The sequence below is a fragment of the Hemitrygon akajei genome, chromosome 8, assembly GCF_048418815.1.
Source record: "Hemitrygon akajei chromosome 8, sHemAka1.3, whole genome shotgun sequence".
NCBI classification, from domain to species: domain Eukaryota; kingdom Metazoa; phylum Chordata; class Chondrichthyes; order Myliobatiformes; family Dasyatidae; genus Hemitrygon; species Hemitrygon akajei.
Window position 1 is genome coordinate 162,734,886 of NC_133131.1, and position 13,654 is coordinate 162,748,539.

Sequence of the window (13,654 nt, forward strand, 5' to 3'; positions counted from 1 at the left end):
GTATCAGTCAAGTAGCTGTTTAAATGTGTTAATGTAATTGCCCGAACCATTCCATCTGGCAGCTTCTGACCCCCTCTGCATGAAAAAGCTGCCCCACAGAATTTCTCCCCACTCACCTTAAACATACACCCCATCATTTCCCTCTCACCTTAAACCTGTTCCCTCTGGGTCCTGATTCCCCAACTCTGGGGGAGAAAGATTGTGCACACTGAACTTACATACGCCCCTCTTGACTGGAGTGAATGTATGCAGGCCTTTCCTCCAGGTTTGGGAAATCATGATGTAGAGGGCAAAAAGGGGGAAGATATAACGGATCCCTCATTTAATAGTAGGGGTCCATGGCATAAAAAAGCTTGGGAAGCCCTGCCATAGATTACGGTTGCTCTAATCGCTAGAACTTCCCAGCACTAACATCCTCAGTGCCTGGACCACAGATCAATTAGACTTCTCATTTCAATTAGGGTCTACAATTGAGAAAGAATAAGGTACATTAATTCTGGTTTAATAGAAAATGGAGCTTGCAGAAACATACTTCGTTTAATTTTTCATTTCATTTTTCAATCTTTTTATTGATTTTCAAATAAAGAATATATAAATCAGAGGAGGAGTTTAGCAAATAGATAATATAAAAGACAAACAGCAATAATAAAAGCAGAAAGTATATAATGTCAAAATCAAATAGGTAAAATATTATGCTGTTATATATACAATGGTAAAAAAAACCTACAACTCCTCATAGCAATCATAAAAAAAAGATAGGAAATTTTGTTGATAAAGAAAAAAACGCACTAAACTGAAACAAAAAAAGAGAGAAAGAAAAAATAAAAGGAAAGAAAAAGAAAGATTGGGCAGTCCAATTGAGAATAAAATTAGAAAAAAAGAGAGAAAAAAAAAACATCCTTCCAGTCATCTCCGAACCTTCATGGATAAGGATTTTCCCCAAAGAGAATAAAGAAAAATAAATAAATAAAAACAAATCATGTGAAAATATTGAATAAAGGGTCGCCAGACTTGTTCAAAATTAAAGGATGTATCAAATGTCCGGCTTCTAATTTTCTCCAAGTTTAGACATGACGTAATGGAGGAGAGCCAATAAAAAACAGTAGGTGGGTTAGATTCTTTCCAGTGTACCAGAATGGCTCTCCTAGCCAGTAAAGTTGAAAAAGCTATCACATGTTGGGCAGAAGCAGACACTTTGCTTGCTTCCTCTGGAATAATCCCAAAAATTGCTGTAAGTGGATTAGGTTGAACATCCATATCTATAACTTTAGATAATATTCTAAACACATCCCTCCAAAAATTATTTAAACTTACACATGACCAAAACATATGAGTTAAGAGTAGCCACTTCTGCGTTACATCTGTCACAAATATTAGGAATATTATATTAGGAAAAATATGCGCCAATTTATCTTTGGACATATGGGCCCTGTGTACTATCTTAAACTGAATTAAGATATTGCATGCGCAGCAGATGAATTATTGACTAAGTAATAAATTTTACTCCATTGATTATCTGAAAGTGAATGTTGAAGTTCTACTTCCCAGGTGCGTTGAACCCTATCATTAGGCGACATGCGAACATTCATTAACTGTTTATAAATGACAGCTATTAATCATTTTTGAAAAGGTTTAAACTGAAAAATAACATAAGCCAAATTTAAAGAGCAGGCAAAGGGGTAATACTTCGTGTCTTTATGTCTGAACTTTGTGATTCATACTTAGTGTTCTGACACTAAATTTTAAAAAATTCACTTTTAATAGATTTTGAATGTGTCAGTCAAAAGCATTGGAAAAACCCATAACAGTTCGGAAAGATGGCAATTTATCAAATCCTAACACTATCTTCACTATCTTTCCCAGCTTCCGTGCCACCAGGCCTTGTTTTTTTAAGAAAAAAAAGACAAGGGGAAGAAATCAGATGTTACTGACCAGTGCTCAATACCACAACATACTGGTGGCTGATTGTAATTCTTCTGCCAAATTTAGAAGTTCTTTCCCCATCATTAACTTTGGGAGAAACTGGATGAGCTTTCTATGGATGAAGGCAATTGGCCCCAAATTTCAGAAGTAGGGTACAACAGAGCCATTTCACATTCACAATTCTCCTGGGTAACTGAGGGGGAGCTTCTACCCCAATGTAGATTGCTGCTAAATAAAGCAAACATCACTGTGGGATCCAAGGAATGAAAGGGTTAACATACAAGGAGCACCTAATGGCTCTGGGCATGTATTTACTGGAATATAGAAGAACGATGAGTATTGAATACTGAAAGACCTAAATACAGTGGATGTGGAGAGAATGTTTCCAACAGTTGGGGAATCTAGAACCAGGATCAAGGGTGTTTAGAACAGGATGACGAGGAATTTATTTAGCCAGAAGACGACTAATGACAAAATAGATCAAAGTCAGCATGGTTACTGTAAAGGGAAATCTTGCCTGACAAATCTGTTAAGAGTTCTTCGAGGAAGCAACAAGCAGGGTGCAAGGAGAGGCAGTGGATGTCACTCGGATTTTATGAAGGCATTTGATAAGGTGCCACACAAGGCTGCTTAACAAGATAAAACCCTATAGTATTACAGGAAAGGTACTGGCATGGATAGAGGAATGCTGACAGGCAGGAGGCTGCCGGTGACTAGTGGTGTTCCTCAGGGGTCAATATTGGGACCATTACTTTCCATATTGTTTGTCAATGATTTAGGTAATGGAAATTGATGGCTTTGTGGCAAAGTTTGCAGATGATACGAAGATAGGTGGAGGGGTAGGTAGCGCTGAGGAAGCAATGCGATTGCAGCTGGACTCAGACAAATTGGAAGACTGGGCAAAAAAGTGGCAGATGGAATACAGTGTTGGGAAATGTATGATAATGCATTTTAGTAAAAGGAACAATAGTGCAGACTATTATCTAAATGGGGAGAAAATTCAAACATCAGAGGTGCAGCTGGACTTAGGAGTCCTCATGCAAGACTCCCAGAAGGTTAATTTACAGGTTGAATCTGTGGTAAAGGTGGCAAATGCAATGTTGGCATTTATTTCAAGAGGAATAGAATACAAAAGTTAGGAGATAATGTTGAACATGTTGAAGACACTAGACAGGCTGCACTTAGCACTGTATCTCAGAAAGGATGTGTTGTCATTGGAGAGAGTCCAGAGGAGGTTCACAAAGATTATTCCTGGAATGAAGGGGTTAATATATAAGGTGTGTTTAGCGGCTTTGGGCCTGTACTCACTGGAATTTAGAAGAATGCAGGGAGATCTCATTGAAACCTACTGAATATTGAAAGGATGGACGTGGAGAGGATGCTTCCTATGGTGGGGGTATCCAGAACTAGAAGGCATAGCCTCAAAATTGAGGGGTGACCCTTTAGAACAGAGGTAAGGAGGAATTATTTTAGCCAGAGAGTAATAAATGTGTGGAATGCTCTGCCACGGACTGCAGTTGAAGCCAAGCCTGTGGGTATGTTTAAGGCAGAAGTTGATAAGTTTCCTGATCGGTCAGGACACCAAAGGATATGGCAAGAAGGCAGGTGTATGGGGTTGAGTGGGATCCGGGATCAGCCATGATGGAATGGCAGAGCAGACTTAATGGGTTGAATCGCCTAATTCTGCTCCTATGTCTTATGATCAAACTGTGGAATGCATTGCCATAGATAGTTGTGAAAGTCAAGTCACTGGGTATATTTAAAGGAGAGATTGATAGATTCTTGATTAGTAAGGGAGTCAAAGGTTTCAAGTCAATGGCAGGAGAATGGGGTTGAGAGGGATAATAAATCAGCCATGATAGAATGGCAGTGCAGATTTGATGGGCCAAATGGCCTAATTCTGCTCCAATGGCTTATGTCTGATTAAGCAGCAAGTTAATAATTACAAAGAAATGAAGACAGATAAAATCCGCACCTCATTCAGATGATTCCTTGCCTCCTGCAGTTTTCCTTTGTGAAACAACACCACTCCCTGAAGCAGCATCAGCCGCAAGTACAGCACCTGCTCATTGGCAGTGCTGCCCTGCGAAAAAGAATATGGGCACGTAAGCAAGCTAAGAGGTGGTCTTCCCCCAGGCAATGTTTACAAATGTCCTTGTACAATTTTGCCTTAAGCAGTAAATTAAGATAGGCACTGAAGCAATAGATAACTTCTGACAAAGTAGAACAAGATTATCCGACAAGTTTTAAAAATAGATGGAGAATAGACCTTCAGGTTATAAAGTCGCTCCAGATTCTCCCCATAGCAGTTATTCAGCCGAGTTTGGGCTCGTTTTAGTCTCTCTTCTGCATCACGAAGACAGTCGAGCTGCTCCAGCTGAAGAAAACACCACACGATTTCCAGTTGTAGAACTGCATGGTTATCTACGGTGTTCAGGAGCTCAGACCCACATTTTCTAAGATACAAATTCCATATCAATACTTCAAATTACAGGAAAACATTACAGCTGGGGGTAAGTTTGAAGTCTGCTTTGTAAATTACATGTTTACAATGGGAGGGATACTTAACAATTCAATAGCAACTGTAGTTCAAGAGGAAAGTACTTAGGACATGCTTGCATCATAAAAGGCACTATATCACTATATAAACACTTTTCTGTATAAACGTAATACTTCCTGTATCAGGTAACACACAAAATACTGGATGAACGCAGCAAGGCTACGTCCACACTCCACTGGATAATTTTGAAAACGCTGGTTTTGAATAAAAATGATAGCCGTCTACACTATGCGTTTTTAAAAATATCTCAGTCCACATTGAAACAGATATTTTTGCAAATCTCCTCCTACTGTGCATGCACAGGACACATCTACCGAAAACAAGTGACATGTTTGGTGTCGAATCTTGCTGTGAAAGACGGTGCGTGTTTGTTCAGTTACAAACTAGAAAAACTCAAAAGACGGACAGCTGTTGGGTCTCATGCAGGAGGACGTAAAAGTAAAAAAAAACAAATACTGGAGCGTATGGAGGCAACCGACGGAGTTCATGGACAGTGTGACCCGGCTGACAATGAACATTGAAAAACTGATGAACTCTGTTGCATTAATAAAGCCCCTTGTTAAATGTGTATGTTTGCATCAGTATTATCTAGTATTTCCATACAATGTTACATTAGGCTGTTACACATCTATTGTCAGAGAAGTACTTGTATAAATAGGTAAACCACCTTCACACGAACAAGGACAGAAAACAAGGCAAAGTGAGTATACTTATTTATTCAGTAAGTTATGGATCAAAGTATTTGGTGAGTACATTTCTAACTCTTCTGGCTTCAGCCTCGTTGCCGTCTGTTCTGAAATTGTTAGGTTGCGTTTAAGAAAACAATTAAATGGCACGCTGTCGTCACAATCTGTTCCGGCAAGTCACGACAGCGTTTTCAGATTTCTCTGGTTACCCCGTCCACACTGCTTCGGCCAAGTAGCCTTTTCAAAATTACACATCCTGGAGAGCGTTTCTGAAAATCTCTGGTTTCGGGGGACGAAAACGCCGTTTTAGTGTGGATGAAGGGTAAAAATGAAGAGAAAAAGCTTTGGTTATGGATTTATCCGGTTTAGTGTGGACATAGCCCAAGTGAGGCAGCATTTATGTAAAGGAATAAAGAGTTGACATTTCAATTTCAAGCCGACACCATTCATCAGGACTGGAGAGGAAGGGGGAAGAAGCCAGAATAAGATGGGGGGGTGGGGAGGAGGGGAAGGAGTACAAGCTACAGGATGGTAGCTGAAACCAGTTGAGGGGAAAGGTAGGCGGGTGTGAAGTGAGAAGCTGGGAGGTGACAGGTGGAAGAAGGGCTGAAGAAGAAATCGGAGAGAAGGGTGGACCATGGGAGAAAGGGAAGGAGGGTTACCAGAGGGAGATGATATGCAGGTGAAAAGGGGGGACACAAGGGAAACCAGAAGGGGAAATGTTAAAGGGGAGGGGGGGTGGGAAGAAAAAAGAAATTATGGTTAGAGAAATCTATGTTCATACTATCAGGTTGGAGGCTACCCAGATGGAATACATGCTGCTAACATCAGAATCAGATTTATTGTCACTAACATACGTTGTGAAATGTGTTGTTTTGTGACAGCAGTACTGTACAAGACAAAATTACTGCAAGTTACAATATAAAATAGTTAAAAAGAGCATAAGCAAACATTGTGAAAACTAGCAGCAATTGAGCATGAAGTAGGCAAAGAGAAGTATGAAAAAGTGGTGGAATTGGAAAGAAGGAAAAATAGGACTGATAGACAAGGAGAAAAAAAAACACCAACTTCACCCAAAAATAATTGTGTATGGGGGAGCACAATGTGATCAAACAAAAAAAATGCAAGGTGTCTCCAACACTGGTTCTGAAGTAAAACACTAATTTGCTGATTTTAGTAATGAGTTTCTCTCCCCAGTTTAAAATTGTTGACTAGTAAAAATGTCTGTTACTAGAGGACATATATATATGACTTGGGGCAGGGGGGGGGTCATAAATGATACATACAAAGCAAGTTTTTTTGAGTTTTATTTTCTAAACATGGGTGGAGCCTGGAATGCACTGCCAGGAGTGGAGATGGCGGACAGCGTGGAGTATTTAAGTGACTCTTAAACAGGCACATAGCTGCCTGTAAGAAGAATCTCAAGGGTGTATAAAGTATGTACTTAGAACTTTTGAATATGCAGAGAAGGAAGGATATGGTCAATGTCCAGGTAAGAGGAGTTGTTCCTTAGGACTCGTACCACCAGATCACTACCATTGACCATCAGGCTCTTGAACCACTTCACTTGCCCCATCATTGAAATATTCCCACAGCCAATGGACTCACTTTCAAGGACTCTTCATCTCATGTTCTTGATATTTACTGCCGATTTATTTATTATTACTTTCTTTTTGTAATTGCACATTTTGTCGTCTCTTGCAGACTGGCTGAATGAACAAGTTGGTATGGTTTTTTGTTGATTCTATCATGGTTATTGGATTTAGTACACCCGCAAGAAAATGGATCTCAGGGTTGTATATGGTGATGTACGTACGTTGATAATAAGTTTACTTTGAAGTTTGTTCTGCTGAGCATGGGAGGCATACTACATTGGCACTGGAATGTGTGGTGACACTTGCAGGCTGCTTCCAACACATCACTGGATGTGCTGGTTATTAACACAAACAATAAACTTTACTGTATGTTTCGATGGTACATGTGATAAATAAATCTGAATCTGAGTCATTGATTTAATTAAATCAGCATAACAAAGGACCTGTCCTGTGCTGTACTGTTCCATGTTCTCTTGGCAAAGATTGTATCAGGTGCTGCTGCAGATGAAGCACTCATATTGAAATATTCTGGCAGACTCAGGAATACAAGAAAAAAGTTTGTGTGGGCAACAGCTCTGAACGACATAGTTAATGAATCCACAATATTCTTTAATGCCAATCATAATAAAAATGAAATTAAAAGAAATAGTCACCTAAATTCTTCATCTGCATCCAACAGACATAATAGTGCTGATGCATAATCTCTCTTCTTCATGATAGCTCTGCCTTTTTCATGTAATGTCATGGCTAACAAAAGTGCCTAGCAAGAAATGAAACATTTTCTTTCAAAATGTTGAAATGGGGTAACTCTACTTCCCACATCCCATGAGTGACTTGACTAGAAAAGGACATTAGCAGCTTTAAATCCTAAGAATGAGAAAAAACAGACTAAAATGCAAGCATTACATTAAATTATGTTAAAGCCACAGGCAGTCACATCCCTGACTAATATGGATGGAGCTTCTAATGCAAGAGAAAGGATGCAATGCTGAGGTTTTATAAGGCATAGCTCAAACACATCTCTAGTATTGAGAGCAGCTTTGGTCCCAGTACTCAAGGAGGAATGTGCTGACATTGGAGAGTGTCTAGAGGAGATTTACAAGAATGATCCCAGGAATGAAAGGGTAAATGTATGAGGAGCATTTGATGGCTCTGGGCCTGTACTCTCTGAAGTTTGGCGAAGTAAGGGGGGACCTCATTGAAACATAATGAATATTGAAAGGTCTAGAGTGGATGTGCAGAGGACATGCCAAATAGTGGGAATGTCTAAAAGCAGAGGACACAGCCTCAGAATACAATGACATCCCATTGGATAAAGAGATGGAGGAATTTCTTTAGCCAGAGGATGGTGAATGTATGGAATGCATTGCCACAGATAGCTGTGGAGGACAAGTCACTGGGTATACTTAAAGCAGAGTTTGATAGGTTCTTGATTAGTAAAGGTGACAAAATTACGGGAAGAAGGCATGAGAATGGGTTTGAGAAGGACAATAAATCAGCCATGATAGAATGGCAGAGCAGACTTGATGGGCCAAATGTCCTATTAATGTTTCTATGTCTTATGCCACTAAATGCATGTGGAGGAACAGCAGAATTAGATAACTGTCAACTAATCCTCCATTACAGTTTTCCACAAGTGGAGTAAGAAAACTCATCCTGTAGCACTGAGATGCTCTTTAGAACTGATTAGCTTTGATGACCTTCTTTAATAAAAGCAAGAATTAATACTGATGCTTCCTAAAGTGAAAGGAGAGAGATACAGATAATGCTTTGCTCTAGCCCTTTCCTTTTCATAAAAACAATTTATTACCATGAAAGACATCATAATTTGCTATGGAGAACAAAGATAATGTGAAATTCACAATTTATTCTCCCATGTTATCCATCACATGTATTAATTTTAAAAAAGTTACGGGTCATTTCATGAAGGCACAAAAGGTACAGTAGCAAGTACGAAACAGCATCTCGAGAGCACCAATAGCATAAATACATTGAAAGATTTATTAAGCAAACACGAGGAAATCTGCAGATGCTGGGAAGTCAAACAACAACACACACAAAATGCTGGTAGAACACAGCAGGCTAGGCAGCATCTATAGGGAGAAGCGCTGTCGACGTTTCGGGTCGAGACCCTTCATCAGGACTAACCGAAAGGAAAGATAGTAAGAGATTTGAAAGTGGGGGGGGGGGGGGGGGGAGGGGGAAATGTGAAATGATAGGAGTAGACCGGAGGGGGTGGGATGAAGCTAAGAGCTGGAAAGATGATTGGTGAAAGTGATACAGAGCTGGAGAAGGGAAAGGATCATGGGATGGGAAGCCTCAGGAGAAAGAAAGGGGTGGGGGGAGCACCAGAGGGAGATGGTGAACAGGCAAACAACTAAATATGTCAGGGATGGGGTAAGAAGGGGAGGAGGGGCACTAACGGAGGTTAGAGAAGTCAATGTTCATGCCATCAGGTTGGAGGCTACCCAGCCGGTATACAAGGTGTTGTTCCTCCAACCTGAGTTTGGATTCATTTTGACAATAGAGGAGGCCATGGATAGACATATCAGAATGGGAATGGGACGTGGAATTAAAATGTGTGGCCAATGGGAGATCCTGCTTTTTCTGGCGGACCGAGCGTAGGTGTTCCACAAAACGGTCTTCCAGTCTGCGTTGGGTCTCGCCAATATATAAAAGGCAACACCGGGAGCACTGGACGCAGTATACCACACCAGCCGACTCACAGGTGAAGTGTCGCCTCACCTGGAAGGACTGTCTGGGGCCCTGAATGGTGGTGAAGGAGGAAGTGTAAGGACAGGTGTAGCACTTGTTCCGTTTATTTATTACTTCTCCTGTCTCAGGAGAGTGGAAATAAAGATTAATCCCTTATCTATGCTTGGAGAAAGTTGCTTTAGATAATATATGGATAGAATGTAGATAGACTTGTGGTACAAGTTCACAGATCCCTCAAAGTTACCATGCAATTTGACACTGCCGTATGGATTATTGGCATTCAGTAGTTGTTGGAGCGAGTTCAAGAGCTGTGAGGTAGTGTTGCAGCTCTACAAAACTCTGGTTAGACCACACTTGGGAGTACTGTGTTCAGTTCTGGTCACCTCATTATAGGAAGCAAGTGTAAGCTTTAGAGAGTGCAGAAGAGATTTGCCGGGAAGCTAGCTGAATGTCTCATGAGACAAGTTTGAGCAAGCTTGGGTTTTTCCTCTTCAGAGCAAAGGAAGATGAGAGGAGACCTTATAGCAATGAACAGGATAAGAGGCATAAATATAGTGGACAACCAGCACTTCACACCCCACATTTCCCAGGATGGCAATGACTAATGTAAGACACAACTTAAAGGTTATTGGAGCGAAGTAGTGGGGGGGGGGGGCATCAGAGGTAGTTTTCTTGTTTGTACACACAGAGAGGGGCAAGTGCATGGAACACACTGCAGGGGTGATAAAGGCATTTACATTAGGGACATTTAAGAGACTCAAAATAGGAGAGGGGTGCTAAGTGGAAGGAAAGGGTTAAAAGGTCAGCACAACATTGTGTGCCAAAGAATAGTGCAACACAGTATAGGCTCTATGGTTCTTGTGCAGATTGGTTCAGAGATTTCCCATCTACATTGAATCATTTACTCGACATTTAATTGTACAGATAGGATTAGAAAGTCAAGTATGATATTTAGAAACTTATCCATCAGGACAAGCAAAGTACCTTTTTCTCCACAGCTGGAATAGGAATGGGCCTCCCTTTCTGGTCTGCAATTTCTAGATATGGAACGTTACTGTACTCGCCTGGTTGGGGGGGGGGGGGGGAAGAAAGAGATATAAAATCAAGTTAAAGCCAAATTTAATCCAAAATAACTTTGGATAACAAATTTTTTTCAAAAGTGTTGCTTCCTCAGAATGTTTTTTTGTTTATGATAGACTGCTTGAAGATGAACACAAATATAATTTCAGACTACTTGTATCACACAGGTATTTGGAGAAACAACAAATTAACTTTTATTGAATATAATGTGTTTAATTGCATAATGGTGCTGATGCTTTGCAATAGTTCAAGTTAAAAATATTTTGTTAATGATTTTCATTTGTACTCAGTGTCTGAGGCTTCTCGCCTAAGTGTCCAACAATAATTCGCCAGCATTGATGGATTCCAGTTGCCCTGGTATCTTTTCTCCATGACCGCAATGTCCTGGTTAAACCTTTCACCATGCTCGTCACTGACAGCACCAAGATTTGCAGGGAAGAAGTCTAAATGGGAATGCAGAAGATGGGTCTTTAGTGACATATTGCACTTCACGGTTTTTATATGCTTGAAGCATGCTTTCAACCAGCTGCATGTAGTTTGGTGCTCTGTAGATGCTGAGAAAAATTTCAACAACCTCCTTGAATGCCTTCCATGTGATTTTCTCCGGTCCCACTAGAAATTCTTCAAATTGCCTGTCATCGATGACCTATTTGATTTGTGGACCAACAAAAATGCTTTCCTTAATCTTGGAATCAGTTATGTTGGGAAGCATCTGTCTCAAATATCAAAATCCTTCATAGAAGTTTTTGTGACTGGTGATAGCAAGAAGGGTCAGAACCGTCTCTACTTCCTGAGGAGACTGAGGTCCTTTAACATCTGCCGGATGATGCTGAGGATGTTCTACGAGTCTGTGGTGGCCAGTGCTATCATGTTTGCTGTTGTGTGCTGGGGCAGCAGACACCAACAGAATCAACAAACTCATTCGTAAGGCCAGTGATGTTGTGGGGGTGGAACTGGACTCTCTGACGGTCGTGTTAGAAAAGAGGATGCTGTCCAAGTTGCATGCCATCTTGGACAATGTCTCCCATCCACTCTATAATGTACTGGTTAGGCACAGGAGTACGTTCAGCCAGAGACTCATTCCACCGAGATGCAACACTGAGCGTCATAGGAAGTCATTCCTACCTGTGGCCATCAAACTTTACAACTGCTCCCTCGGAGTGTCAGACACCCTGAGCCAATAGGCTGGTCCAGGACTTATTTCCATTTGGAATAATTTACTTATTATTATTTAATTATTTATGGTTTTATATTGCTATATTTCTACACTATTCTTGGTTGGTGCGACTGTAATGAAACCCAATTTCCCTCGGGATCAATAAAGTATATCTGTCTGTCTGCCTTACAGTCCTGAAGCCAATAATTATTACTAAAACCTGTCCTGCCATGCAGCAGCTGTGCTGCTGAAGCACGCCCAAGCATGCCTGGACAAGATAGGAAACTTTCCAGCTTACATTGTAGGCAACATTTTAATTGACTTGAATTATGAATTGAAATAATACACATAAATGATTTCAAAAAATAGTGTGTGATAGGGAAATTTCATGGTGATTTTCATGATCAGTAGCCCAAAATTCATAAGATACACCTAAAGGTATTCAGGAAGCAAAATCTTTGTTGTCCAGTGTAATCACAATTATATAGAAGAGTTAAGAATCAAAGAGCACAACAAACAGGCAGGAGAATGGGGTTGAGAGGGATAATAAATCAGCTATAATGCAATGGAGGAGGAGCTGACACAATATGCTAAATGGCCTAATTCTGCCCCTATGTCTTATGGTCTAAATGGGAAATCAATGTGACTATATCCAATTCAATCCAAATGTACCAGTTGAGGTTGCTGGCTAGATATCAAGATTTCATACCAAACCTATTTAACGCATGGCTGGCATCGCAATGGCATAGAAAAGGATTGAAATGCTGCCTGCTTCCCCAGCCAAGGTCAGAATGACAGTAGAACTGTTTATAACGTTTAAGATAGTGCTTGAATTGACAAACTGAACCAAAATGTCTTCTTCACCAATACCAGTATCAAGAATTAGGCATTTACAGTACTGTGCACAAGTCTTAGGCACCCTAGCTATTTATAATGTAAACAAGACTTTTACACAGTACTGAATCTGCTAATCCATTCAGGTAGAAGGTTAAAAGTAGGGTAACTAAATTTGCAAAGTACTCCTGTTTCAGATGAGAGATCCATTAACACAAGAATGAAGGGCATAAAACACTATTCCAATACTGTATGGGTAAACTCACCATATTGTGACAAAATTTCAGCACCCTTCCTGGTCCTAGATATTTTGGCTTTCCGCTCATCCTGTTCCTTTAGCTCTTCTTGGAAAACCATCTCCTGCTCTTTTGCTTCTTCCTCAGTGACAGTTATTTGCATAACCATAATTAGCGAATTATTTCTCACATTCTGCTCAGCAAGAGATCGATCTGGAAAAACAGTCAGATAGTTTACTAGAAGACCACAGTGATTCTCTTTAGATTTATGTTCAAACACACAGCATTTATGGGTAGGAGACAAAACAGGATTAACTAGCCTCATTTATAGTAAGGAAGCAATGTGGTTATTTGGAGACCTGGAATACTAATCTGGATTTGAATCCTGCCATGGCAACTGGAGAGTTTCATTTCAATAATTAAAACAGAAATATAAAAAACTGTAAATGTGAAACTACTGAACTGTTGTGAACATGATTAATTCAGGGAATGAAGTTGTTTAGGATTCTCATGACCATCTCTTCAAAAGCGACTAGGGAAAAGCATTAGATACCAATTTTGCTAGTTCCATATCCCAAGATGAAATTATTTCCCACAATAGTGTTTCACTGTACCTTAGTTCTAATTATGGTCATTATCTGTTGGTTGCAAGGACCCAATGACAGAGTAGTGCTGGCAAACCTATTCAGAGCATGGACCAAAATTGGCGAGAATCTTTAAAAAATTCTCTTGCACGCCATGGTAATTTTGAGTCAAGATTATTATTCGTTAATGAACCGGTAATAATAATTATGAAATGTTTTTCCTTAATACAGAATGAGTCTGTTGCTCATTTTCATGTATTCATTGTTTTACTATTAATAAAAGTA

The 13,654-nt window shown here is 40.1% G+C and overlaps 1 protein-coding gene across 8 annotated transcripts in view; it reads right to left on the reverse strand.

Annotated features, from left to right (window-relative positions):
- LOC140732386 (NEDD8 ultimate buster 1-like) overlaps positions 1-13,654 on the reverse strand; it is a 43,733-nt gene that overhangs the window by 14,885 nt on the left and 15,194 nt on the right. For all 8 annotated transcript variants that reach the window (XM_073054959.1, XM_073054958.1, XM_073054965.1 and 5 more), the window contains exons 6-10: positions 12,816-12,998; positions 10,464-10,543; positions 7,418-7,524; positions 4,193-4,379; positions 3,899-4,006 (exon numbers count right to left, since the gene is read on the reverse strand). In XM_073054959.1, the coding sequence (XP_072911060.1) occupies positions 3,899-4,006; positions 4,193-4,379; positions 7,418-7,524; positions 10,464-10,543; positions 12,816-12,998 (665 nt within the window). The remainder of the gene's footprint in view (positions 1-3,898; positions 4,007-4,192; positions 4,380-7,417; positions 7,525-10,463; positions 10,544-12,815; positions 12,999-13,654) is intronic.